This window comes from Phascolarctos cinereus, unplaced genomic scaffold (assembly GCF_003287225.1).
Source record: "Phascolarctos cinereus isolate Bilbo 61053 unplaced genomic scaffold, phaCin_HiC Scaffold_5;HRSCAF=322, whole genome shotgun sequence".
Lineage (NCBI taxonomy): Eukaryota > Metazoa > Chordata > Mammalia > Diprotodontia > Phascolarctidae > Phascolarctos > Phascolarctos cinereus.
In genome coordinates, this window is record NW_027555958.1 from 312,784,331 (window position 1) to 312,812,327 (window position 27,997).

General features: G+C 41.0%; 1 protein-coding gene across 1 annotated transcript in view; it reads left to right on the top strand.

Moving 5' to 3' along the window:
- ANKFN1 (ankyrin repeat and fibronectin type III domain containing 1) overlaps positions 1-27,997 on the top strand; it is a 186,596-nt gene that overhangs the window by 147,257 nt on the left and 11,342 nt on the right. Inside the window, exons 14-16 of the mRNA XM_078156084.1 lie at positions 2,075-2,225; positions 4,103-4,271; positions 17,424-17,590. Of these exons, the coding sequence (XP_078012210.1) occupies positions 2,075-2,225; positions 4,103-4,271; positions 17,424-17,590 (487 nt within the window). The remainder of the gene's footprint in view (positions 1-2,074; positions 2,226-4,102; positions 4,272-17,423; positions 17,591-27,997) is intronic.

The window sequence follows — 27,997 nt, forward strand, 5'->3', positions numbered from 1 at the left end:
ACCAAAGTAAGATAATATAGTCTGACCCTTCTTGCAAGGTTTGCTCATGATCCCAGCCAATTACTTGAGTTTTAAACTCTTTGTTAAGGTAAGAGACTGCTTCCAACGTGGAGAATGTACTGTCCCAAGCTTCGGGGTTTATGCAGCTATTTTCAGAGATACTTGTAGGGACCTGTAAATTTTCAGTTCTTGGAAGATGGTATGATATGATGAGGGGTGAGGTGTTTGCTCCTTTCCTGGCCTGTGTTCTGGTCTGTTAGTGACCACAAGCACTCCTTTCTGTCCTGGAACTGTGAAGGTTTCCTCTCCATGCCACTACAAGCTCCACCACACCAGCATTCCTCCTCGCCCCAGGACCACCACCCAGAACTGTGACCCAGATCCAAGCATGGGCAAAGCAAGAGATTCCTGCCTCAGCACTGGCAAAGAGATCCCTGAAATCCCCCTCTGATCAGCCACTTGATTCCCCCTCAGTCTGTGGGCTGGAAGCTCAGGACGCAGCCACTGCCCTGGCGCCCACTCTTTGCGCTCTGGAGCTGGCTTTGACCTAGCTCCTCTCTAACCACAGAAACTGACCTTCTAAGTTGTCTTTGGTGTTTGTGAGTTGAGAGGTCTGGAAAACACCACAGCTCCTCACAATTCAGTCCTCTGAGGCCTGATCCAGGTTCACTGTGGCCTATGCACCCACACCACACTGTGCTCCTCTACCCACCATATATGATATACCTTTCTGGTCAACCATCCAGGTTGTCTTGGGCTGGAAATTTGCTTCACTCTGTCTTTTTGTGGGTTTTGCAGCTTTAGAATTTGTTTAGTCATTTTTTATGGGTATTTGGAGGAGTTTGGGGGAGATCTCAAGCAAGTCACTGCTTTCACTCTGCCATCTTGGCTCCGCCCCTGTTTTTAATTTTTCTTTATTTTTTCAAATATTTATTAACTCTCCTTTTTAAAAAAAAATTCTACAAAGCAAACACACATTTGCTAATGTTGCTATTGAGTTGTTTCATTCATGTCCAACTTTTTATGACCCCCTTTGGGGTTTTCTTGACAGAGATATTGGAGTGGTTTGCCATTTCCTTCTCCAGCTCATTTTACAGATAAGGAAACTGAGGCAAATAAGGTTAAGTGACTTGCCCAGGATCACACAACTAGTAAGTGTCTGAGGCCAGATTTGAGCCCAAGAAGATGAGTCTTCCTGACTTCAGACCCAGCACTCTATCCCCGGCACCACACATAGTACATCAAAATAAATTTGCACATTCACCATGTCCAAAAGTATATGTCTTATTCTGTATTTTAAGTACATCACCTCTCTGACAGGAAATGCATGGCATGATTTACCCTCAGTCCTCTGCACTCTGTTTTATAATTGCAATCATCAGAGTAAAGTCTTTCAAGGTTGTTCTTCTCTATAATATTGTCATTGTGTAAATTATTGTCCTGGTTCTGCTCACTTCACTCTGCCTCAGATCATAGAGGGCTTCCCCTATGAAATTGTCAAGTGGGCAATTTGTAAGGATTGGTTAGAACCAAGGCTAATTGGGTGGCTGTTTTCTTCATGAAATTGCCTGTTTGTGATTCCTCCTTTCCCTCCTTTAAGCATCTGGAAGAGAAAGGAAACCAGAATAGCCTCCATAGTTCCAACGGGCCTAGAATTGAATTTGCCTCAGCTGGCACCAGAGTTCCCTGTAGTTTCCTAATCATTGAACTAACACCAAATGCCCTGAAGTCAAAGGTGGAGTTTGAGAGCTCTGGGAAGATCTGCAAGTAAAGAGAGATGGTCAAGAGGATAATTCTGAAAAATTTCAAAGCTAAGACCTGGAAATGTTCACACATATAAACAAAACCTGCCCCCTCCTACTCACATTGGGTTTGGTAGTGAAGGCAGCCTTCCTGAGGGAGATCTAGTTTGGAGTTGTCTTTGGGTGGTAAACAGCTCAAGTTACACCTTCACAGATAAGTTTTCACCACCACAAATGGGTTATTCCAGGTTCTGCACATGTATTACTGTGAGTTCTCAGCTGTGTACTCAACTTTTGTTTTATTTCTAATTTTAACTTGACTCACCATACAGAGATGAGTGGGAATGGATCCAGAAGCTTTCTGTCCCTGAATCTATGGAAAGTATAGCTCATACTTCTGACTGCCCCACTCAGTTGTTCTCCTATGAGCTCCAGATAGCAGTGAAGGCTCTCCTGAAACAGATCAATCTACCTCTACACCAGGTATTCTACTTTACAGTATTGATCTTCTTTGCACAAAAAAATATTCAGGCAGTGAGAAAAAAAGTAATAGGTGTTTGTGTGCTGTCTTGAATAGCATTTACATGTTGTTAATGCCATGTCTAAATGAATAAATGCCTCTGTATTCTGTTCCTTTCCCCCCCTCATTAACTCTTATGCTACAACTCTCTCTCCCCTCCCCCAAGGTCATCCAGTCCCTACTGGGAGCAGCCCAACCTAAAAAAACAAAACCCCCCAAAAAAGTTGTCTGGGTTCTGTCCAAGTACACTTAGCCTCAACAGCATAGAAAAACCAAGAGCTTGTTTTGGGAATCAGATGCATTGGTTAATAGAATACACACATACACATGCATGTACACATACATATATACTACACATAATCAAAAACAGAGTCATACCAAGAAATATTTGCACCAGAGTCACATACCACAAACTAGACATAGGACAAGCAGTATAAGATATACCCCCAGAAGTGGGATTGTAGGAAGTTGGGGGCAGGGGAGGGAGTCATAAAAGTAACTTGCCCCCACCTCACCATCTTTACTTAGCTTCCTATTTTAATTAATTATTGCTGCCAACTAGGCACTAAGTAGTATATTTCTATGCTGAAAAAATGTTTAAATGCTATGGTACCCTCTAAATTCAATGTTCTCTATATTTGATACCCTGGAATGAAGCCCTAATCACCTCACCTTAGTTATAGCTTTTTTAAAAGGTGGTCTTATTTGAAATGATATGCCATGGGCTCTTACCTCAGATAGAGTACTTGTTGTCAGAGAGTTTTCTGGTCCTGATCAAAATGTAGAAGTTCTATAAGTTCTCATATTCAATCTTCTCAATTAATGTTTTAAAGATTAAGTTGACTTGGTTTTCCCCATGAAATGTTTTCTATCTTCCCTAAAGACAAATCAAAAGGATTTAGTCTAGAGGCACAAAGACCTTGCCAGTAGTGGGAAAAGTATGTGGACATGCCCTTATCTTTTAAAAGCTACCTTTAAAAAGCACAACATAATCAAACACCTGTTGGGACTGACCCACCTTGAAGCAATGGGATGAACTGGTTAATTTCAAAAGAGCCCTTCTATCTCTGCCATAATCCAATTTTAAGTTGGAACTGCAAGGTCAACATAGTACTGTCACCAGTATGAAGTCCATAATCAGAGCCTGACATGCTCACACACAGTGCCTTACTCATTGTGTGTACATAATAAATGTATGTTGAGTTGAAATACTTGCAGAATGGATAGATGGCTGACAGCAGAGTCGTTAAGAAGACAGCTATATTATTCCAGTTGGAGCCACTCTTGGAATGAAGAACTGGTTCTCCTTAAGATAGTCAATTCTATTAAAGGATTTCTTTGGCTTAGCAGGTTTGAAGAGGCTCACATTTCATTGGTGACTCTCTTGGGCTGTATATACATGTTGGGAGAAGGCTGCCTAACTGCATGCAACAATTTTTTTTTTTGATGCTAGTAAAATTTTCTCAGACTTTGGCCAGAAACTGCATTTTCCCCCCCTAACCAACCTAAATTGAAAGTAGCGGATTTTTAATTCAATCCATTTTTGCTGTTCCACATAATTATATTCATCATTTCAAAAACCCCACAGAATTCAATCATTTTCTGCTTTTTTATAACAAGCATAAATGTTGTTTTCGGCGTTTATGTGGAACATTACTGCCTTAAATCTTGATTTTATATAGCATTATTAAATGGGCTGAACCCTAATATTTATGTTGTATAAAAATTCCAAGCTTGAAGTCATGTAATTTTGTTAGATGTTTTATGCTGGGTTGGTGTTGTTTATGTAAGTGCCATGTTGTAACTCTCCTATTTTTTCTCTGCGCGTGTCCCTCTACAGGCCAGGCACTTCCGTCTCTACACACAGGAGGTGTTGGAAATGGGTCACAATGTCTCCTTTCTTCTCCTGCTCCCTGCCTCAGACGACGTCTGTACGGCCCCAGGACAGAATAATCCTTACACCCCACACTCAGGATTTCTTAACCTCCCTCTTCAAATGTTTGAACTTGGTACATACTAGCTTATTCCACCTAGAAATAGTAACCCAGCCCCCTTCGAATCGAATCACAAAGTGATATCTGTTCCCCCCTTGTCCCAGTGGAGGGCCAATAAATCACATGATAGCTTTGGCAACAGCCCTCCCTAGAACTGTGTACAAGTCAGTGAGAAAGCGAAACCCTCTGACTATGGTGTGTGCTAGAGGGGTAATTATTGAAGGCTTGCAAAGGCAGGCCAGAGAGGGGGGAGTCCAGACAGAAAGTTCATAGTCATCAGGCTGCAGGCAGTCCCTGCTTTTCTTAAAAGGGAAAATACAAGAACCGATGTGATCATGAAAAGAGCTCCTCCCCAGCCCCCACCCCCAACACACACCACCAAAAAAAAAAAATTGAGAGTTTGCATCACTTTGGAGAAAATTTCTGCACTCCCAGATGGTCAATTTTTTTTTCATATTTCTTTTGTTTCTTTTTAAATGAAATGTGGATTTGAAAAACAGAATTCCTATCAAGAAATCACTTCAGAAATTGTGGTCTCCCAATAACTAACAGGGTTTCTTGGGATGCAATGTTGTTAGAAGGATGCATATTTCTGAAAATTATGAGATCTTATCCTGGCTTTCTGAAGTGAATAGCAAGGCCCCAGTTTCTATGCATTCATGAAGGCTCCTGCCTCGCACACTCCCCACCCTCCAAGCATGGGAATGGCAATGCTTTGTCTATATTCCCATGCTTCATCTTTTTAGCCAAACCAATAAGAGGCAATTAGCAAGAGAGTTCAGTCAGTTCAACTGAATTGTATGATTTGTGAGTGGGTGAGTGAGATGGAGGTAGAAAGTCTCGGTATTGCTCCCAGCCTCCAGATTTAGAAGCAGATACAGTAGTTGCCTATTGTCCAGGTCCAGGACTGTAGCACAAAGCTTGGAATACACTCTCGATTTTCCCAGCCATCAACAGTATAATTGCTAATAATAATAACAATAATAATAATGGATAGCAGTTGTTTTCTAGAGAAGGTAAAGAATCCTTTCAATATATGCATCAGCCTTCTAAATCAGACCCTGGGATCCCAGGTTGCCTGTCACATGACACTACCTGGATGTCAGGTACTTCTCTCTTTTGCACTTCTGTGCAAAATTAGTCTTCGTGACTAATAATATTGGCCATTCTAGTCTTATAAGCCTCCATGTGAATGTAGCTATTTAATGAGCTCCCCAGCCAAGAAGCCTTATTATTCCAGGGCAGAATAGCACCACTGTTCTGTTCTACAGTTTGGAAGAGTGTCCTTCTTCATCCTCCAGAAATAGGGCAGGAATCTCATCTAGACACTGGTGAGGATCCCACCACATATAGCTGCTATTCTAGTGCCAACCGTGGAAATATAGTTTCTCTATGCAGAGGCAATGCTAGGAGGAACTCCTGTATTTCCACTGAGTTTCCCAAATCCTGGGCAGCCACTCTGCAAAAGGTAGGGAGGCCTCAGGATATAAGGGAAAGTGTTCTGGATCTGAAAGTGAAGGACCTCAGTTTGAATCCTGGCTCTGACACTTTATAACTTGTGTAATAGGAATAGGGACAAAATTGAACTTATGATTTCCTTGGTGTACAGAACTCCCAAGTGAGGAAATTCCCCCTACCAGAGCAGATTGGCACCTTCTCTGCAAATAATAGGTCTTGGAGGGTTACCTAACACACTTGAGAGATTAAGTGACTTGCTCAGAGTCACAAAGCCAGTATGTGTCAAAGGTAGGACTTGAACCTGGATCTTCCTGGTTTTGAGGTCAGTTGTCTATGAACTATGCCATGTTGCCCCTCATGAACTGTGTGAGAAAATATGTCCATTTGTTTGGTCCAAAGTATTCTCCATTGTAAAATGAGGAATTTGGACTACATGCTCTATAAAACCCCTTCCCAGCTCTAACTCTTTTGATTCTTATAGTTGAAAAATCATCCTTCTAGACAGAACAATGTTTATTGGTCAGTGTAGACATCACCCTCAATAGCAAGAATGGGAGTCCACCCTTCATGGTGGTGATAATCAGGCCTTGGGGATTTAGAATTGGAAGGCTCAGATAGTCTACCCTTCCCCTACCCCCATTTCATGCCCCAACCTTTCCCTGGCTCTGACTAGCAACATGGTCCATCATCTCTTTTTTCATTTGGATTCTTAAATTTTCCCAGCTTGAGTTCCTTTCGGCTTTATCTTGTTTTTTAAAAGCTTTGTCCAAGTGCTAACATTCCTTTTTGATTTATAATGAAGCTTCTCAATGTTCCTTGTGTCATGGATCCCTTTGATAGCCTAGTGAAGTCTATGGATCTCAAAATAATATGCTTAAATGCATAAAATAAAATACGTAAGATTACAGAGTGAATCAATTATATTGAAATAGTTTATCAAAGTATTAAAAGAAAACAAGTTCACAACCCCAGATGAAGAACATCTGATTTGTACATTTCATTTGAGTAACCTTGCTAAATCTCTCAGGAGATGGTGATCAGCATACTATAGCCAGCTAAGATAGGAGCTTCCCAGAACAAGAGATTTTAGATGTGAACATAGAGGGATCCAAACTTCCCCTGGTCTCATCAGTTCAACTGTTTTATTTCTTTCTCAACCGTTCACTTACAGAAAAATCAGAGGTTCATAGATTTAAGCCTAGAAGACCTCAGAGGCCATCCAATCCTTTTACAGAGGAGGAAACTGAGGCCTGGAGGAATTAAGTGATTTGCCCAAGGTCAAATAGTCTGGAAGTGGCATAGGAGAAATTTGAATCCAGGTCCTCTGTCTCTGGAGTCAGGGTTCTTTGCATTGTACCACAAGGCACAAACTTTAACAAACACAATGCTTAGCCTGTGAATCCAAAGCTACTGATCCTCCCTTTTCCATCTTCCCAACGCCCACACCCTGCCACCCCGTGTACATCATCACTGCGACACCAGCTTTGAGTTATTTTCCCAGAATTGAAGATAGGTTAGCATTGATCTAACCACACTCTCTCAGGCTTTTTCAGCTCATGCATGAATGGAATGGTTGTGGTGCAGTTGGTTGTATTTCGGAGGCTAGTGTCATAGCTTCAGTTTGCTAAAGGGCTTGCTCAGCCAGCCTCATTTCCCTGGCCACAGATTATGCCCTTAACTTTGATCAACCTATGAATATATAGTCAACCCATTTGTTAGCTTTCTCTGGGAACTGAGGGCACATAGTCTAAGTAGCAAACAATTAATAAATTGACTAGTATATTGCTCATTATATTTCAGTGTCAAGAGTAGTATTGAAAGCACAGGCTTTCCTCAACCCAGGTAAGCAAGACTTTTTTCAAAAGGCATTTTATTACAGTTCCCTCTTCATTTAATCATCAGTCTTGAAAACATCTCTAAACATGATAAGCCCACAGTAATACCTTATATAGGAACCCCTGTGGAATTGCTCTGTGTGAATGTGGGTTTGTATGTATGTGTGTTTGTTGGAGGAGGAGGATAACGCATATTTAAAGCACAGTACCTGACATATAGTAATCATAATCACTTAATAAATGCTTGCAGACTGACTGACTGAGTAAAGAGGGTGCTAACGATTCATTAGTTGGTGGTAGTTGGGTTTTCTTGTTTGTTTGTTTTTTTAAAGGGACTTCTTTCTGCCTCTTGAATATAGTTTCACAGTAAGCAATGGGGACATGTGCTAAGTATTTCTGAGAAATGAGGGTGGGTTGTAGGGAAAGCAGCCCAAAGTGAGGAAACTCTGGCCATTAACAACATGGGAAATTTAATGGGTTTTTTAAAAGGTGTAAATCATGGGAAAATCTCCATTGTTATCATATAATAAGAGGTTTCCCTCTATTTCAATTTGAATGGTACCATTCATCCATGTCCTCACAAAAGAATAAATTTGGCAAACATCATATTCTCATTATCAGTTTAATGAATCACTGATAACCTGCTCCTCAGACATAGAAACACTTCATTTGTGTGTATCCCAACCTTAAGTGGATTTTATTAAAACAGGATTATCATGAAGCTTATTGGGTAGAACATCAGATCCACAGAGGACATTCCTCCACAGGTTTTCTCTGATAGAGACTCTGTCATGGACCATCAGTACATTTTTTAAAAAGTCAAGTTATAGAAAATTCCACATTTGACATTAAAATTAATTTCCATTCAGATAGGCTGTTTAAACCACCTTGGATAGGCTAGAACTTCTCCTCCAGTAAGAGACTGTGTGTGCCTAGAGACTTACAAGAGGAACTAACCAATTCTTGACCTTGGGTAAGTCACATTATCTCCCTAGGCCTCAGTTTCCATGTTTGTAAAATGAGGTTATACTAGATGGTTTCTAAGGTACATTCCAGCTCTACACCTATGATCTTAGCATTTTCTAGGAGCAAAAGGAATGCAGTAGAATGAGGAAACTGTCTAGTAGCCTGGCATCCTGAGGGTTTAACCAGTCTATTTTGAGAAGCTTGTCTAATCCTTACTCTGAGATAGTAACAATTGACAGCAGAGTAATGGTAAAGAAAGTTGATTGGTATTGATTTCCTTAGTTGTGCAATTCAGGCCAAAGGACATCATGGGGTGTTTTTTGTTTGTTTGTTTCTAGGCAATGGGGTTAAGTGACTTGCCCAGGGTCACACAGATAGTAAGTGTCAGGTGTCTGAGACTGGATTTGAACTCAGGTCCTCCTGACTTTGGGGTCGATGTTCTGTCTACTGCACCACCTGGCAGCTCCTAGGTTTTTTCTTAAGCAAAAAAGATCTGTTATGCTTTTCAGACCTCTCTGCTGGTTTATATGGAACGGCATGTACTGAGTTAGACACAATAATAATAATAATTATTATTATTATAATTTGCACTTATATAGTGCTCTAAGGTCTTTGATCTTCACAATAACCCTGGGTAGAAGGTGAAATATGGTGTAGTACCTCAGCCCTCATGCTCATCAATTGCCACCATCAACAGGAAAGCAGAGTCCATTTACAAAGAAATATCTAGGACAGGGGATCAGGATCCAGAAGGTGTAGAAAGTAGTCATCTTCTTGGCTGGAATCTGCAAGAAATCAGATGACCAATCTGACGGGAAATCAATCAACAGATTTAGAATAGATGGAATACTCCCAGGCTCTCATTTCATTCATACTTTATTTAGGTTGCTGATACTGAATGCTTATGCTAGGATTCTAACCAGATTCCCTTTGGAGTCAACATCCAATTTCAAATTCCAGCTCGATCTTTTGTTACAAGTGTGACCTTAGCCAATTCATTGAACTTCTGAAATCCTGTTTCATCTTGTGCCTTGTAAAAAGAGGGGGTTGGATTAGATGACCTTTCCAGTTCTAAACCTATATTCCTCTGGTGCCAGCTAAAGTCTGATTTTCACCTTAATCAACATCCTGAGAGATGAATTTTCTCTCTTCCCAATTAGGTTTGTTTCTAGATTCTATGGAAGCCAAGGAATCTTGCAATTGGAAATGGCCTCAAGAGGTCATCTCTTCCATCCTCTCTCCCTCAAGTAGGTCTACACTCAAACCATTTCTAATGTCAATCTAATCTGGGACCCTTCAAAAAGAATGTTCCTCTAATCCCTCTTCCTCCTTTTCCTATGTTTCAGCTATCCTCTCCTGACATTCTATCTTGCAGCCAACTAAAGCAATATGGTATATTGGAAAAAAGAATTGCCCTGAGAGTAAGGACATATGGTGTTTTAGTCTGGGTTCTGCTATTAACTTTCTATGTATGACCCCCAGGCAAGTTACTTTCTTTCTCAAGGGCTTAGTTTCCTCCTTTGTAAAATGAAGGAGTTTCACTCAATAATACAGAGATCCCTTCCATATCTAACATTGAGGCAGTAATTTAGGGTATAAAAGAGTGCCAGATTTAAAGTCAGAGGTCTTGGGCTCAAATCCTGACCTAAGTAATTTAATTTCTTTAAACCCTAACTTCTTCAACTGTAAAATGTAGGTGTCTCACTAGATAACTTCAAAAATCCCTTAGAGCTTTAACTCCATGAACCTATGAATCTACAAATTGCTATTCCAAAGACCCATTTCATTCTTTCTGCCATCATGGAGGAACAAGGGAGCATGGGGAAGGGGAGCCCAATTTGAGTTAAATTTATTTAACAAAATCATGTGGCATAGAGGTGATTTGATTATTATGGTATGTTCCCAGCATGTCAATAAATGTCTGTGATTCACATTTTTTTAATTAAAAGTTTACAATGTCTCCATCCAACTTACACACATACACACACACACACACACACACACACACACACACACACCAGCTACCACTATTATATCATCATTAAACCACTAAAAGAAAAAGTTACTTTAACATTTATTAAGTAACATTAAATACTCTGGCTGAAAATCATGAGATCCCAGAGGGCCATAGTTGAAAACTATCATAAATTACTTGTGGAATGGCATACAGATGACATGGCCACTGGGAGATCACCCCATCCTCAAAGTCGCCTGTAGCATTAGCCACAATAGGGGAAAGTTATAGATTTCCTGGATTTGGGGTTTACTGTTTTTTTTTTCTGGAGGTAATCTATGAATTATTTCAACTGGAATTTCATTTTCTATGTTCGTTACTTCTAGGCAATTCTTTTCTGTTTTTTCCTTCATTATAGTGTTAAGGTTTTGTTTTGGTTTTTTGTCCCGTCATGTTCTTCTGGAAGACCTATGATCCTTAAGTTCTCCCTATACATCCTGTCTTTGAGATTACTATATTTTGCTTCCATAGTGAGCATATTTTCTCTTAATGTTACTGTTTTTTCTCCTCTTCTTCTAGGTTGTCTTTCACTTCTGTGTATTTGCATTTCCAATCTATTGCTTTTCTCTATTTTGTTTCTTTAGTGAGGCTTGACATTACAGATTCAAGTTTTTCTATTTCACTCATTATTTTTGCTGTGCAGGGCATAAATTCTGTTCTCATAATTCTCATTTCTCTTTTAAAACACTCAGGAATCGGGAATCACATATTGTGGTTCTATGTTTTTCTAAAATTCCACAAAGTTCTCTGTGCCATCAAGAGTTGGATTATTTTTCTTTATTTTGCAATATTTATTCATAGATGCCTGAAATTTTTCACTAGATCGGGATACCATGTTTCTTTCCGTTGTTACTGTTAATCTCTTTTATCTGTTTATGTTCAATATCTTTAAATTTCTTCTTCTTCAAATCTTTGGTCCTTTTAGTCTCTCTCCCACTCATCACCCCCCTCTTTAGTTTCTTTATTACTCACTTTCTGACTCCCTCCCCTCTAATTGTGGTTTCCTTCAGGACTAGATCTCAAAGCATCTTAGCCTCCTCCCACACTGGGCAATTCACCATTCGATAGCCTAGGTCTCTGTCCCCAACAGACTTTTGGGTCAAAACTGACCCCAGCTGAATACTGTGATGTTTCCCTCAGGCTTGGTAAAATGCTACACAGACCCCACATATAGTGTCTTGTCCTTATAACCTGTCCACTCACCCTGTTCCTCAGTTCTTTGGCCTTGCATTGGCAATTCAAAGCCAGTTTACTCTAGCACTAGTAGTTCAGAGCTTTGCAGCACTGGTGCTTCCAGGTTGCAGCCCCTGGCAGGCTTTTGCTCCTGAAAGGCTGTGTCCAACCTGTCAAAGCCCAAACAAACTCCCTCAGCCTGGAGCAAGAGTTCCCATGGCCCTGGAAATAAAGAAGTAGGGATTGGGGTGTAGAAGTGGGTTTTAATGTAAACCTACATCATGTTCCTGAATCCATTAAAGCAGCCTTGCTTGCTGGTAGTGTGAGAGGTAGGGAAGGGGCGCTGAGTGAGCTTAGGGTCAGTGAGCATCAGTTTCTGGGTTTGAGGTGTTTTTTTTTTAACTTTCTTCTGAATTCTGGATGTCCTAGGCCATGGAAACAACAGAATTTGCTTCATTTTTGGTATATGCTTTCTGTTTTGGGAAGGTTTGAGAGGTCAAAGAAAATGTTTTGTCATCACATGACCCAGAAGTCTAGTGTCTCTTTTTTAAAGAACTTACTTCAACTTTTTCCTTCTCTTCTAAGTCATTGTCATAGGATTTGTGGGTCAAGAGCTAGACGGTACCTTAGAGATTGCCTGGCTCCACCTCATATTATAGAAGTGAGGCCCAGAGGGGTGAAGGGACTGTCAAAGGTTGTTCAGTCAGTAAGAAAGAAGGCTAGAATTTGAATCCAGGTCTTCTGACTCCAAATCCAGGTTTCTTTTCACTGCATATTTTTTTTCTCCTCTGCTTTTCTCTTCCTTTTCTTTCTTTCTTTCCTTTTTTTCTATAAGAGCCAGAGGTGACAGAAAGGGATGGAGAAAGGAGTGAGAAAGAAACAGGACAGAGAAAGAGAGAGACAGAGAGAGAGACAGAGAGAGAGAGAGAGAGTTTTTAAAACTTTGATTCGGCTTAGAAAGAGTGGCTTTAAGACATTTCGTTCTCTCTCCTGCCAAAAGATGACATCTGTTAAGTGCTAACAGGACATAATCCCTATTTTGAAAAGCATGAGGTCAGATTTATGGGTCTGTTTAGGGATAAAAGAAAACTAGAATGTCACAGAAACTTCTAGGGCTCATATTCTGTGGCTTTGCAGTAGGTTGCAGACAGTCTCACAACCCGGAAAGACCCTTCAGATTGGGAATAATCTAAAACAGAGTGGCACAAGATAAAATGGGATAAAGGGGGTCCTTTGGAGCAAAGATCTAAGTGGCCTTGGCTTTGGGATAAGAGTTAGTGTTCTTGGGGCAGCTAGGTGGTGCAGTGGATAGAGCACCAGCCCTGGAGTCAAGAGGACCTGAGTTCAAATGTGGCCTCAAGACACTTAACACTTAACTAGCTGTGTGACCCTGGGCAAGTCACTTAACCCCCTTGCCTAGCCAAAGGAGAGAGAGAGAGAGAGAGAGAGAGAGAGAGAGAGAGAGAGAGAGAGAGAGAGAGAGAGAGTTAGTGTTTTCTCACCTCTGCAGAGGAAGCGTGGCTCATTCTTTCTATCTATTGTTTGATTCATTGGGCCCCTTCACTAGACAGTTCATTCAATAGGTTGTCCAATGTCTCAGGCCACTAACTTTGAAAACAGTGGCATATTCTTAAGGAAGAATTAAGTGGCTTATGAAAGTAGCATGGCCTAGTGAACAGAGATTGGTCCTCGGAATCAAAAAACTTGAGTAAAAGTCTGATCTACTGGCTGTGGGGATCTCAGTGGCCCCAAGGAACTCGCTAAGGCTCTAAGTTGCAGAGAAGTTGCCTGTCTACATTTGTGAAGGGAGTTTCTTCATTGGGAATTTTCTATACCAATGAAATCTTCTTATCTTCCCCCAAAAAACATGGCACATGAAAGGTGTAGGGGAGGATCTAACTTGCAGAATGCCCAAATTAGGGCACGCCACAATGGAGAATAGTCATATTGAGAGGTAAAACCTCTGTATACAATTAGATGATGGGTTGATTAGCTTACCCTAAGCAAGATTGGTGAAATCCTACATTTCCAGTCTATGAGGCTGAATTTCAGGGCTCAGATCACTGCTGCTTTGGGAGGAAACCTTTGCACCATATTCTCCAGTCCCTAGAGGAAAATATAAATTGTTAAAGCGGACCTACTCTTACCCTCAGCTTGGTTGTTACAGAGAAGGAGTCAAGGATTAAAGTAAACAGTGATAAAAGAAGGGAATATATGACATGTTGTTCAGTCATGTCCAACTCTTCGTGACCCTATTTGGGGTTTTCTTGGCAAATATTGGAGCAGTTTGCTATTTTCTTATATAGCTCATTTTATAGATGAGGAAACTGAGGCAAACAGGGTTGAATGACTTGCCTAGGGTCACACAGCTAGTAAGTGTCTGAGGCCAGATTTGAAGTCAGGTCTTGATGTCTCAAGGCCTGGTGCTCTATCCACTGCACCACCTGCCATATGATGTACAGTATAGTCAATTATTCAGCAATCATTTATTATTCACCTGTTGTGTGCTGGGCACTGTATGAGGCACAAAGACATTTTATCAAGAGAAATAAACATGTTCATATATAGGTACGTATAGAATATGCCCAAAATAAATATAAGAAAAAATTAGATGGGGGAAGCACTGGCATTTGGGGGGTACTAAGAAAGACTGCATTAGAAGACAAAGCTTAAGATGAATCTTGAAAGAAAATAGAGATTCTAAGAGGGAGAATGGAGGGAAAATTGCATTTCATAGAAGACAGCTATGAATGGGAACAAGAGATGGAGTGAGAAATAATATGAAGGCCAATTTGATTGATCATAGCATTTGTGAAGGGGAGTCATGTGTAATAAATCTTAAAAGATAGGAACCAGGCTGTGAAGGACTTTAAATGCCAAACACAGAGTTTTTATTGAACCTCTGAGGTAATAGGAAGCCACAGGAGGTTAATTATTGAGTGGACAGAGCTGAGTTTTAGAAAAATCAGTTCATCAGCTGTATGGAAAGAAGGTAGTTGGGAGAGGGAAGAAACTTGAGTCAGAGAGACCAGGAAAACATTGCAATTGCTCAGAGGAGAAGCAAGGGAGGCCTGAAGTCGTGTAATGGTTGGGGGAATGGAGAGGAAGGGACAAATGCAAGAGGGTCTCCTTCATCCAGGGCCAGGGAGGGCTTGATGCTAGACTAGAGCATTTTGCTTTGTGCCTGCCAAAGGAGGGGTGGCTTACTTACTTCCAAGGGTCTGGTCCCAATTGTCTAGGCCTCAGTCTCAAGACCAGAGACATAAGAGGCTGCTCCCTCCTACTAACCAAACTGACCACTAACAGAACAGGAGGTAGATGCTCCCTTTGTCCCCCTCACCAAAGAAACCAAGAAACAAATATGAAAAAGTCTTCAACGGGCTGCCTAACTGGACACGCCCATCTGGAATCCAGAGCACGCACAACAGTGCAGGGATCTGCTGAGAGCAAATGAGGTTTCAGGAAAACGTGACTCCATGTTGCACAATGCCCAGGATTAGACAAAGGACGACCCTCGCCAGACTCAGAGCAGTTGTCTCACCCCTTTGGAGGAGACACTGATGGGGTAAGCTTCAAGGTGTGGCCAGTCAGGGCAGTTCAAGTAAGCAACCAGGGCTTGGCTTGTTCATCAGAGGCTGGTCAGTAGGTGTGGAATGTGGTCTGGGGCCAGCTATCCTTCCATGGATCAGGGTGGGACTACCTCCTCGAAGCAGGCTGGGCACGTCCCCATGATGCCAAGGACTCAGGCCACAGCTGATCCCTCCCCACTCCCGGTCCCCATGCTCCAGGCTTCCATTGCTCTCAGGGGAAAGAGGTCCAACCCTTGGCATGCCCCACTTGGAGTTTAATTCTCAGTAACCTCCAAAGAAGCTAAATGTGTTGGGGGCAGGGTGGTGTAGAGGGCTGAAAGAAAAACCAGTTCCAGTCATGACAGTCTCCTTACAGAGAGAGAGAGAGATACTCAGGGTTTCAAAGATAGGCTATAGGGAGACCAGAAGAATAACTTCTTACACTTTTGTTTCAGTGTTTCTAGTGCTGCCTAAAATCTTGACATTCAGTAAAAGTCAAACTCAGAAATCAAACCTGGGTTCAAGTCTTCTGCTGTGCCTTTTTTTTTCTTTAAAGTGATAAGCAAACTTATTTTTCTAATTTGATGAATGTGAAATATAATTAAATCAACAAGTAGTTATTATATACTTGCTATGTGCCAAACACTGTGCTAAGCACAAAGAGCAAAACAGTCACTCTGTTCTATAGATAAAGGTGTCAATGTAGCTGTAGGTGCACATGTAGACTTAGATTGTGTAGATATAGTCACTTATGGGTGTGGATGGAAATGAGAGAGCTAAAGAGGTAGAGAGAGAGACATAGAGAAAAAAAGAAACATATAGAGAGAAGGAAGGAAGGAGGGAGGGAGAGAGAGAGAAGAGACAGAGAGAGACAGAGAGAAAAAAAGAAACATATAGAGAGAAGGAAGGAAGGAGGGAGGGAGGGAAGGAGGGAGGGAAGGAGAGAGGGAGGGAGGGAGGGAGAGAGAGAGAGAGAGAGAGAGAGAGAGAGAGAGAGACAGAGACAGAGAGAGACAGAGAGAGAGAGAGAGAGAGAGAGAAGGAAAAAGAGAGAGACGGAGATAGGGACAGAGACAGGATGAAGATAAGGATGGGGATGGGCATGGAGATGGAGCTAGAGACAGAGATAAGAATGTATGTATGAGGCAGCATGGCACAGTGGATAAAAAGCTGAACTTGGAGTCAGGAAGACCTGGGTTCAAGTCATGCCTTTTATACATACTGATTTTGTGAACATGGGCAAAAGACTTAACCTTTCAGTGCCTAGGCAACTTGAAGATTGTAATTTGCAGAACATTTTCTGATTTGCGTTGATAGAGTGATATTCCTAGGGACAACCAGTTTGTATAGTGGAAGGAGTGCTCAGCCTACCCTAAAATCAGGAATACCTGAGTTCAAATTTGGCCTCAGACACTTAATAGCTGTGTGACCCTGATCACGTGACTTAACCTCTGTTTTCTTGTTTGCTCATCTAGAGACGGGGATAATATTAATACATTTTCCCCATAGCCTTTGCAAGGATCAAATGAGATAATAATTACAAAGACCTTAGCATAGTACCTGGCACAAAGTAAGCACTATATAAATGTTTGTTATTATTATTATTTCCTCACCAGAAGTTTTGTATACCAATGAAATAAAAGGTCCAAATCCCCCCACAAAAAAATAGATAGGCAGACAGATAGATAGATATAGATAGATAGATAGATAGATAGATAGATAACTAGATAGACAAATGTATGTGTGCATATATACATATATGTATATGTGTGTATATATGTATATATAATATATACGTATATGTATATATAATATATACATATATATGTATATATAATATATATACATATATATGTATATACATATATGTCATTTATGAGGGAAAAGTCCACATAAACTCTGACTTTAGCCCTCACCATTTCTCTGTGTCTTAACCAGAGCTGGATAAAAAACCTTAAGAGGAAAAACTGTCTGACTAAAGCCAGACAACTGGCCCCTTAAGAGTACATTTATAATTTATTTATGGCTTAATATTTTCCACTGATCAGATTAATAAATCATGTTTTCATTCAACTTGTTTTCTCCAAGGTATAAATTTCTCTATTTTGATACTAGATCTTAACATGTTTTGTTTTGCTTGTCCATTTTCCAGTTCATTTTTGTAGCTACAGGGAGAAATTTATTAGTCTGTATTGCCGCCTTTCTGCTGTTGTGGAACTCGATTCTCTGAACACCCAGCAGTCCCTGAGGGAAGCAATCTCAGACACCGAAGTAGCAGCAGCCAAGCAAAGACACCAACAAGTCTTAGATTACGTGCAGGTAACTGTGGGCTCCTGTTGAGGTGAAGGAGAGAAAATGAGAGGTGGGAGATGAGAATTCAACTTAACATCCCAGCAGATTCCTCCTAGAGAAATGGGGGCGGCAGGGTGAGGGAGTGAAAGGAAGATGGAATTTGGCATCCCAAAGACAATGCTAGTAATTACCTGAGCAACCTTGGGCAAATCACATCTCTTGGACTACTGTTTCCTCATCAATTGAGTGGGGAGGGAGGGAGGGTAAGTGATCATTAGGCCCTTTCCAGTTCTAAATCTACACATCCTTCTCCCTACACATCCCTCTCTTATCCCTTCTAATTGAACCTCTCTTGAGGATTTAGTGATTTTCTAACTTATGGTTATTTTTGTGTATGTCTTTATCCCCTCCTTACTCCAAACCCTCATTGGAATACAAATTCATTAAGGAAAGGGTGTGTGTGTGTGTATGTGTGTGTGTATGTTAATCATTTTATCTCTAGTGCCTATAGATGCTGAATGACTTGGTGGATAGGGTGCTGGGCATAGCAATAGAAAGACCTGAGTTCAAGTCTTGTTTCTGAGTCTTACTACCTGGGTAATGTTGGCAAGGTCACTTAATTTTTATGTGTCTCAAGCAATTCCCTATGACACATCTACCAAGTCATAAACATGTTGATCTGCTTTGGTGGCTGGAATCTCCCAGGCTGAAAAAGATCACATATCCTTCTAGTGTTCACATATTCCCAGTACCTAACATCCTGTACTCAGTAAGTGCTTGATAAATAAATGTTGAATTGAACAGAGGTATTATACCCTTGGGAAAAAAATATCAAATATTGCTAGTATATTCAAAGAACATACATGTACTTTCCATATATTTCCTATTCCATTTGAGGAACCACAATACCTAGGGCAGAACAAAAACAAAAACAAAAAAGATTCCTATCAGTTTCCATGAAAAACTACAGCTCGGTCAGAATTCCACAGAGAGTCTATTCTGCCATAGCCATAGGCAATAGTGACTCCTCAACTCAAAGTAAAAATGAAAAAGATAAAGGCAAGTAGAATTTGGACCTTATCCAGTGGCCTAGCTTATCTGCTCACTCCTAAGGATGTGGAACAGAATTTATTTTTCATTGGCAGCTTTCAAAAAAAAAAAAGAAGAAGAAAAAGAGAACGGGTGATAATTAACCACTTGAGAAGTTGACCTCAGGAAAAAAAAGAAAGAGAAATAGCAACAATGAGATCATGGCAGCTTGTGTTAACTCAGCCAGTTTGGGGAGAGGTATTCCAGATCCTGGTTTTCTTTTAGGGAGATCTGGCCTTTTCAAGGATTGTGGACCCTAGCACAGTGTCAGCATTAGACGGGAAATCTGCTCTTTGGCCAAAGAACCAGGGAATTTCCATAGTTCTGACACTCGGTTCTTGCTGACCTAAAAGTCAGTGTCATATGATAAAATACAAGCGGTGCACAGGCAACAGGACTTCATGGAAGGATCACTAAGCTCAGGACCAAAACATCTGCTTTCTAATCCCCACTCTGCCATTAAGTCCTGCAGACAAGTTATTTATGAAGGAAGGGGAAAAGCATTTATTAAGTGCCTACTCTGAACCTGGCACTATTCTAAGTCTCTATCAGAGGCAGTTAGGTGGTGTAGTAGATGAAGTACTGGGCCTGGAGTCAGGGAAGACCTGAGTTCAAATCCAGTATCAGACCTTACTAGCTGTATGACCATGGGCAAATCACTTAACCTCTGTATGCCTCAGTTTCCTGAACTATAAAATAGGGTTAATGACAGTACCTACCTCTCAGGGCTTTTGTAAAGATCAAATGAAATAATATTTGCAAAATGTTTAGCACAGTGCCTTCCACATAGTAGGTGCTATATAAGTGCTTATTTCCTTCTCCTTACAAATATCATCTAATTTTATCCTCACAACAACCCTGGGAGGTGGGTGCTATTATTATCTCCATTTTACAGTTCAGGGAATTGAGGCATACAGAAGCTAAATAACTTGCCCAAAATGACACAGCTAGTAACTGTCCAAGGCTGGATTTCAACTTAGAACTTCCTGACTGCAGTGCCCAGCATTCTATCCACTGTACCACCTAACTGCCTCCCTTACTCAGTTTATAAAATGGGAATATTATTTTTTTTTACAAAATCAGAAAAAAACAATAACATGAAAAAACTTCTAATTGAAAATATTGTACAAATGAAAAGGTTTTATAAATATTGGGCATGGGGATTTGTGGAGATACCAGTTAGGGAACAATAGAAGAAGTCTGAATAAGAAATGGTGAGTTGGCAATTCTTTTACATCCTCAAAAAGAGTTCTTTCTGACCTACTCTCTTGCATGCCCCAGCTTTACTCACCTTCTTGCCATCGAACTGGAATATCCCAGATGAGTGGAGGATAGAAAAGAAGGAAGGAAAAAAAGAAAGGAAGGAAGGAAGGAAGGAAGGAAGGAAGGAAGGAAGGAAGAAAGAAAGAAAGACAGGAAGGAAGAAAGAAAGAAAGAAAGAAAGAAAGAAAGAAAGAAAGAAAGAAAGAAAGAAAGAAAGAAAGAAAGAAAGAAAGAAAGGAAGGAAGGAAGGAAGGAAGGAAGGAAGGAAGGAAGGAAGGAAGGAAGGAAGGAAGGAAGGAAGGAGGAAGAGAGGGAGGGAAGGGGAGGGAGGGAGGGAGGGAGGAGGAAGGAAGGAAGGAAGGAAGGAAGGAAAGAGAAAGAAAGAGAGAGAGAGAGAAAGAAAGATAAGAATTCTTTTACTCCCTGGGTTTATACTGTGAAAGGGAAAGATGATTATTTGAAAAAGGAATAGGAGAATTATGCACCAAGAGGAGACTACAGTGGGCTGGTCCACAATTGTTTTTCTTCCAATTTTATTAATTTATTTATTTTTAGTTTTCAACATTTACTTCCGCAAGATTTTGATTTCCAAATTTTCTCCCCATCTCATCCCTCCCCCCACCCCAAGATGGCATGCATTCTGGAAACCCCTTCTCCTAATCTGTCCTCCCTTCTATCATACCCTCCCTTCTTTTATCCTCTTCCCCTTCTGTTTTCCTGTAGGGCAGGATAAATTTCTATACCCCATTGCCTGCATATTTTATTTCCCAGTTGCATGTGAAAACAATTTTTAACATTTGTTTTTAAAACTCTAGATTCCAAATTTTCTCCCTTCCTCCCTCCCACCCACCCTCATTGAGAATGCAAGCAACTCGATACAGGTTATACATGTGTAGTCATGCAAAACATTTCCATAGTAGTCATGTTGTGAAAAACTTCATCTTCAACTCACCCTGTGCTCTCTGTCTGTCTATCTATCTATCATCTATCTATACATACATGAGTTATAAATATCATCTTTCTATGCAGGAATGTAAACAGTTCAATCTTAATAAGTCTCTTATGATTTCTTTTTCCTCTTTACCTCTTCATGTTCCACTTGAGTCTTGTATTTGAAAGTCAGATTTTCTATTCAGCTCTGTTCTTTTCATCAAGAATGCTTGAAAGTACTCTATTTCACTGAATGACCATTTTTTCCACTGAAAGATTATATTCAGTTTTGCTGGGTAGGTGATTCTCGGTCATAATCCTATCTCCTTTGCCCTCTGGAATATTATATTCCATGCCCTGTGGTCCTTTAATGTAGAAGCTGCTAAATCTTGAGTTATTCTGATTGTGTTTCCATGATACTTGAATTGTTTCTTTCTGGCAACTTGTAACATTTTCTCCTTGACCTGGGAACTCTGGAATTTGGCTACAATATTCCTAGGAGTTTTCCTTTGGGGATCTCTTTCAGGAGGAGATCGGTGGATTCTTTCAATTTCCATTTTGCCCTCTGGTTCTAAAATATCAGGGCAGTTTTCCTTGATAATTTCTTGAATGATGATGTCTAGGCTCTTTTTAAAAAAAAAATTTTTTTTAGGGGTTAAGTGACTTGCCCAGGGTCACACAGCTAATGAATGTCAAGTGTTTGGTCTAAGACAGGATTTGAACTCAGGCCTTCCTGACTTCAGGGCCAGTGCTCTATCCACTGTGCCACCTAGCTGCCCCTTCTAGGCTCTTTTTTTGATCATGGCTTTCAGATAGTCCAATAATTTTAAATTTATCTCTCCTAGATCTATTTTCCAGGTCAGCTGTTTTTCCAATGAGATATTTCACATTGTCTTTTATTTTTTCATTCTTATGGTCTTTTTTACAATGTCTTGATTTCTCATAAAGTCACTAGCATTTGCTCCATTCTAATTTGTAAAGGAAGTATTTTCTTCAGTGAGCCTTTGGACTTCCTTTTCCATTTGGCCAATTCTGCTTGTTAAGGCATTCTTCCCCTCATTGGCTTTTTGGACTTCTTTTGCTATTTAGGTAAGGCTATTTTTTAAGGTGTTGTTTTCTTCTGTATGTTTTTGGGTCTCCTTTAGCAAGCTGTTGACTTGTTTTTCATTATTTTCTTTCATCATTCTCATTTCTCTTCCCAGTTTTTCCTCTACTTCTCTTACTTGCTTCTCAAAATCCTTTTTGAGGTCTTCCATAGCCTGGGACCAATTCATATTTTTCTTGGAGGCTTTGGATGTAGGAGCTTTGACTTTGTTGTCTTCTTCTGGTCATGTTTTGATCATCTTTGTTAACAAAGAAAGATTCTATGGTCTGACTTTTTTTTGCACTGTTTGCTCATTTTCCCAGCCAATTACTTGAGTTTTAAACTCTTTATTAAAGTAGGGGTCTGCTTCCAATGTGGAGAATGTACTGTCCCAAGCTTCAGGGGTTTTGTGCAGCTGTTTTCAGAGATACTTCTAGGGACCTATAAATTTTCAGTTCTTCCAGGGTGGTATGATCAAGGGCGAGGTGTTTACTCCTTTTCTGACCTGTGCCCTGGTCTATGAGTGACCACATGTGCTCTTTTCTGCCTTGGAACTGTGAGGAGGATTGTCTCTCTACCACCACTACAAGCTCCACCATGCTAAGGCTCCTCCTTGCCCCAGGACCCATCTCCCAGAACTGTGACCTAGATCCAAACATGGGCAAAGCAAGAGAATCCTGCCTCAGCACCAGCAAAGAGATCCTTGCAATCTCCTTCTAATCAACCACTTGATTCCCCCTCAGTCTGTGGGCCGAGAGGTCCTGAAGCAGCCACCACCCTGGGGCTGTGCCTGGACTAGGGCTCTCTCACCATGGTCACAGACTTTTCCTACCAACCTTCTTAGTTGTCTTTGGCGTTTGTGGATTGAGAAGTCTGAAAACTGCCACCGCTGTTTGTGATTCAGTCCCCTGAGGCCTGATCCAGGTTTGCTGAGGCCTGGTCTTTGCCTGAGCACTCATGCTGATCTTTTCCCAGCCCAGCACAACAGACCTTTCCAATCAACCATCCAGTTTGTCTTGGGCTGGAAATTTGTTTCACTCTGTCTTTTTGTGGGTTCTGCTGCTCTAGAATTTGTTTAGAGCCATTTTTTACAGGTATTTGGAGGAGTTTGGGGGAGAGCTCAAGCAAGTCACTGCTTTTACTCTGCCATTTGGGCTCCACATCTGGTCCACAATTTTATGCCCAACTATATGAGGCAATGTTGTAGAGTTGTAGCAGTGGGACATACCAGACTTCCTGAAACAGAAATGAAAGTACACTTTGAACAAGTCTTTCCAAAATAAACATCCTTTGTCAAATCATTCCTTGTTCTCTCTTTGTTTGCTACAGTCTGACCAAGAGATGGCCCTATTCTTTGTCAAGGCCAACACTTTTCTTTAGCTCTTTGCTGTCATTCCCTTCTATCTCCTCTAACAATTTGCCCCTTTGATCACCTCTATCTCTGTGTCTCTCTATCTCTTTCTGTCTCTGTCTCTGTCTCTCTCCCTTTCCCCTCCTATCTCCTCCTTTCTCCTCCTGCTCCTCCTCTTCTTCTTCTCCTCCTCCTCCTCTTCCTAATTCTTCTTCTTCTTCTTCTTCTTCTTCTTCTTCTTCTTCTTCTTCTTCTTCTTCTTCTCTCTCTCTCTCTCTCTCTCTCTCCTTTTCTTCTCTCTTTATCTCTCTTCTCTTTTCTTCTTCTTTTCCTCTCTCTCTCTTTTCTCTTCTTTTCCTCTCTCTCTTTCCCCCCTTCTCTCTCTCTCTCTCTCTCTCTCTCTCTCTCTCTCTCTCTCTCTCTCTCTCTCTCTCTCTCTCTCTCTCTCTCCCTCCCTCCTCTCTCTCTCTCCCTCCCTCCAAATCTCTTCCACTCTTAAAAACTTATGCTTGGCCTTGTGATCTCTTCAGGTTACTGTTTCATCTCTCTTTTCCTTTCACAGTTAACATCTCAGAAGAAAAAAAGCCACTTGTACTTTCCCAGAACTTATTCTTCTTGACCTTTTTTCTGCCTTTGACACAGTCAACCACTTCCTTTTTTAGACACTCTTCTTCACAGCTTTCCTAATATTTCTCTACTGATCCTCCTCCTCCATGTGTGACCAGTCCTCCTCAGGCTGCTTTGCAGGATCTTCACCCTTATCCTGTCCCTTAAAATAGGTGATATCTAAAGGTTCCGTGCTGGGTCCTCTCATTTCCCCCTACCCTTGGGGTAGATCATCTCAGTAGTTCCATGGATTGAGTTAACATTTCTAGGGGGATGACTCCCTACATATTCAGCCCTCATCTCTCTGCTGGGCTTTAATTCCAATTTACTACCTGCTAGACATCACCACCTAAATGTCCTGTTTAAACCCAACATGCCCAAAATGAAACTCATCATCCTTCCCCTTGAAGGAAGAGTTCCCCTTCCTCCCAACTTCCTTTTCTCGGTAATCCTTTAAGTCACCCACATTCACAACATTGGAACGCTTCCTAACACTTCACCCTCTTCAACTCCTATTATCTAAAGAGTTGTCAAGTCTTATCAAATCTTCTTCTACAGCATTTCTCACAAGCATCTGAATGTGTCCATCTCCAGTGACACAGCTACCGTAGTTCATATCATCTTCTCTGACCAGTCTTGCTACAATAGACTACTAATGGGTCTTACTGCTTCCAATCTCTTCCCCCTCTAAGCCATCCTCCACACTGGAGGCAAAATAATCTTCCTAGAGTACAAATCTGATCATGTCACTCCCTTCCTCAAGAATCTTCAGTAGTTCCCTATTACCTCTATGTTAAAATATAAAAATCCTCTGTTTAACTAAGACCTCACACAACCTGACTTCAGTATACCTTCCCAGGCTTATTTCAATTAGTCTCTTTCACACACTCTACATTCCAACAAATTAGCCTGCTTGGTATTCCCCATCTCTAGCTTCCATGTCTTTGCATGGGCTGTCCTCCATGAATAGTATAAACTCCCTCCTCACCTGTAAGTTTTAGAATTCCTAGCTTCCTTCAGGGACTAACTTGAATGCCACCTCCTATTAATCTCCCATCATTAGTGCTATCCCCCTTCTGAAATAATTTTTTTTTTACTTTTCTGGACACATATTATGTAACATCCCCCTCCCCTAGAGGAGTAACATTTGTCAAGTTGAATTAACAGAAAGGAGTTTAAAGTCTCTTCCCCCTCTTTTTTTCCCCATTCTTCCAAAATTGCTCTAAATATGTTTAGGGCAGTGCCTCATTGACTGTTCTAGACTCTGATCCCATTTTACATAAGCCATTCTACCCATAACTCATAATGATATCTAACTGCATATAACACTCTAAGTTATGCCGAGGACTTTACACAGATTCTCTCATTTGCTTGTGATGAGCCTAGGAGATAAATGCTATCATTGTCTCCATTTTATAGATGAAGAAACTGAGGTTAAGAGAGGTTAGGTGAATTACCCAAAATTGAAAAGCCAACAAATATCTGAGGCAAGATTTAAACTCAGGTCTACCTGATTCCATGTCCATGTCCAACTCTCTATCCACTACTCCACAGAGCAATAAGTTTCTTTATTCTGATGAAGCTTCTTCTGTTTGTCTAGGTCCCAAATGAGCATTCTGGCTCTGTTTCTGATTTCTAGTGTGCCTTACACCTGTCTTTCCCCCACTCCCACCTTAGCTCCCCTACTACATGTTTCTTTCTATCCCTCCACTCTTCTTACAGTCAAGCCAATCAACCTAGGCAGCTGTAAGAAGGCAGAACAGGTTGGGAATTCATCTGAGCTCCAACCTGTTTCCTTCTCCTTGCAGGGAATTTGAAACATCCCCACCCTATTCCACTCCATATCCACACCAGGGTACCCTTCCTCCAGTCAGCCAGGATGAAAGAATATAAATGCCTTGGAAAGAAGCCAGTGCCTAAAAGGGTTCAAAACCCATCCTTTCTGGCCAGAGAGAACTCAGACTCTCTCCCAGATTCCCCAGGCTCCAGGGAGTCCTCCCACTCCTGCTGGTGTGGTGTCATTTCAACCCCAAATCTCTCTTTTTTCCCCCCAGAAAGAAATTTTGGGTATTGGGTTAGGATTATTTTGATCAGGCCTCTCCTTCACCTGCATTTTTTTTTTCCCCTCTCCAAATGAAAACCAGCTGTAGCCACTCACCTATTGGTGCACACGCCTCAGCCCACCGCATACTGCAACCTTCAGAGGTGACCACAAGCCACGAAAGCATTTGTATGATTCCAGATCTAAGACAGTGTTGAAGTCACTACACAAACCAAACATTGTAAAGAGCAAAGGAGTCTATGTAAATAAGGTTATGAAGAGAAGCCAGCAGGCACAGCCAGAAAGGAGGGGAACAGGGGTAGTGTAGAAAATCACAGATAAGGTCTGCGGACTCTCCAAACAGCCCACCCAGAGCAGAAATTGTCAAGGCCTCCAGCTTGGCATATTCTGGAGCTACTGAAGCTGAAATGGCAATTAGGATATAATTTATATACTGTAATGCTTCAAATGCTCTTAAGCTGTATTAGAAACCCAGCTCATTTAATATGACCAATCTATCATCCCCACGGGCACCTTGTAACCAGGTTGTGAGAAAGCTGATCACCCTTATGTTTTAATAAAAATAATATCTTGCCTGTGTACAGTGGTGGGAATGTGGGGGGAGGGCATTAATTTATGAGTTGAAAACTGATTTTTTTTTAAGGCAGGGTGAAAAGAAATGGGTACTGAGCATTGTAACAAACAGATCCATGAAGCTTACAGGTTGAGTTTTTTCAGTTGTTGTTTTTTTTAATGTGTCAGCAAGTCTTTAGCAGTTGAATTTGGATCTTTAAGACCAGAAAGGATTATGTTGTCAGTTACCTTTAGATCAACAGTAGAAGGCAAAATGGGTGAAAATTGGGAGTCTTTTAAAACTACTTAGCTAAGTCACATTAAAGTCAACCTTAGGAACACAAATGTCTAGCTGAGAAAGGTCTTTGACATCATTGGGTCTGGAGTCCGTGAACTCGGTTTTTAGATAGATTGATTTCAATATCATTGGTTTACTTCACAATCCTATGTGTTTTATTTCATGCATATAAAAATATTCTTCTGAGAAAGCATCTATAGGCTTTACACCCCCTCCCCCAAAAAAATTTAAGTACCTCTTATGTATCGCATACCTCCCATTTTACGGAGAAGACAAGTTAAAGCCCACCGAGGCCTACCGTGAATCCCTTGGTGAACTCCCTAGGCTGGGGGTGGGGAACCTGCATCCTTGAGGCCACCTGTGGCCTTTTAGGTCCTTGGGTGAAGCCTTTTGACTGAGTCTAAGTTTTGCAGAACAATTTTTTTTTTTATTAAGGAGACTTGTTCTGTGAAGTTTGAGTTCAGTCAAAGGGCCACCCTTGAGGACTTAGAAGGCTACATGTGGCCTCAAGGCCACAGGTTCCTCAACCCTGTAGGCCTACTTTGCTGTACCTACCTCTTTGAAGTTCCTGCAGCTGAAAGATTAGTATCATCTCTCCCCCAAGAAGAAAGATTGCTATTTCCTGATCCAAGACCTCCATACCCAGCCCTGAGGACAGACCTACCCAACCGAGAGGAATTGCAATGTTAGCAAACCAGAGGATGCAGCAGCTCTGCCAGAAAATCATGGACTAGATATCAAAGATAGGAATGTTCACTTTAACAAGTATTTAATCAATACAGTTATTAAGCACATGCTACATACAAGGAATTGTGTTAGCTGCCAGAAGTACAAAGATATAAATGAAAAAGTCCCTGCCCTCAAAGAGCTTCCATTCTACTTAGGAGGTGGAAGGAGGAAGTGAGCAAGACACCAGGTTCTCTTGGCTTCCTGTTTCTACTTTATGAAACACAAACTCCAACTGTAGTTGCTAATTCTCTGATTTCCCTTTGTACCTGATCAACTAGTCTCTACAACTGCATAGTTTCATGTTTCCTTAGAGCGGTAGAGGAAAATCTTTATGTCTGTGGGTCATAGAATGATACATTTATTGGTGAATTAGAGAGCGTCTAGTCCATGTCACTCATTTAACAGGTAAAGAAACTGAGTCATAGAGAGGTTAAGTGATTTGCCCAGGGTCACATATGTAGTATATGTAT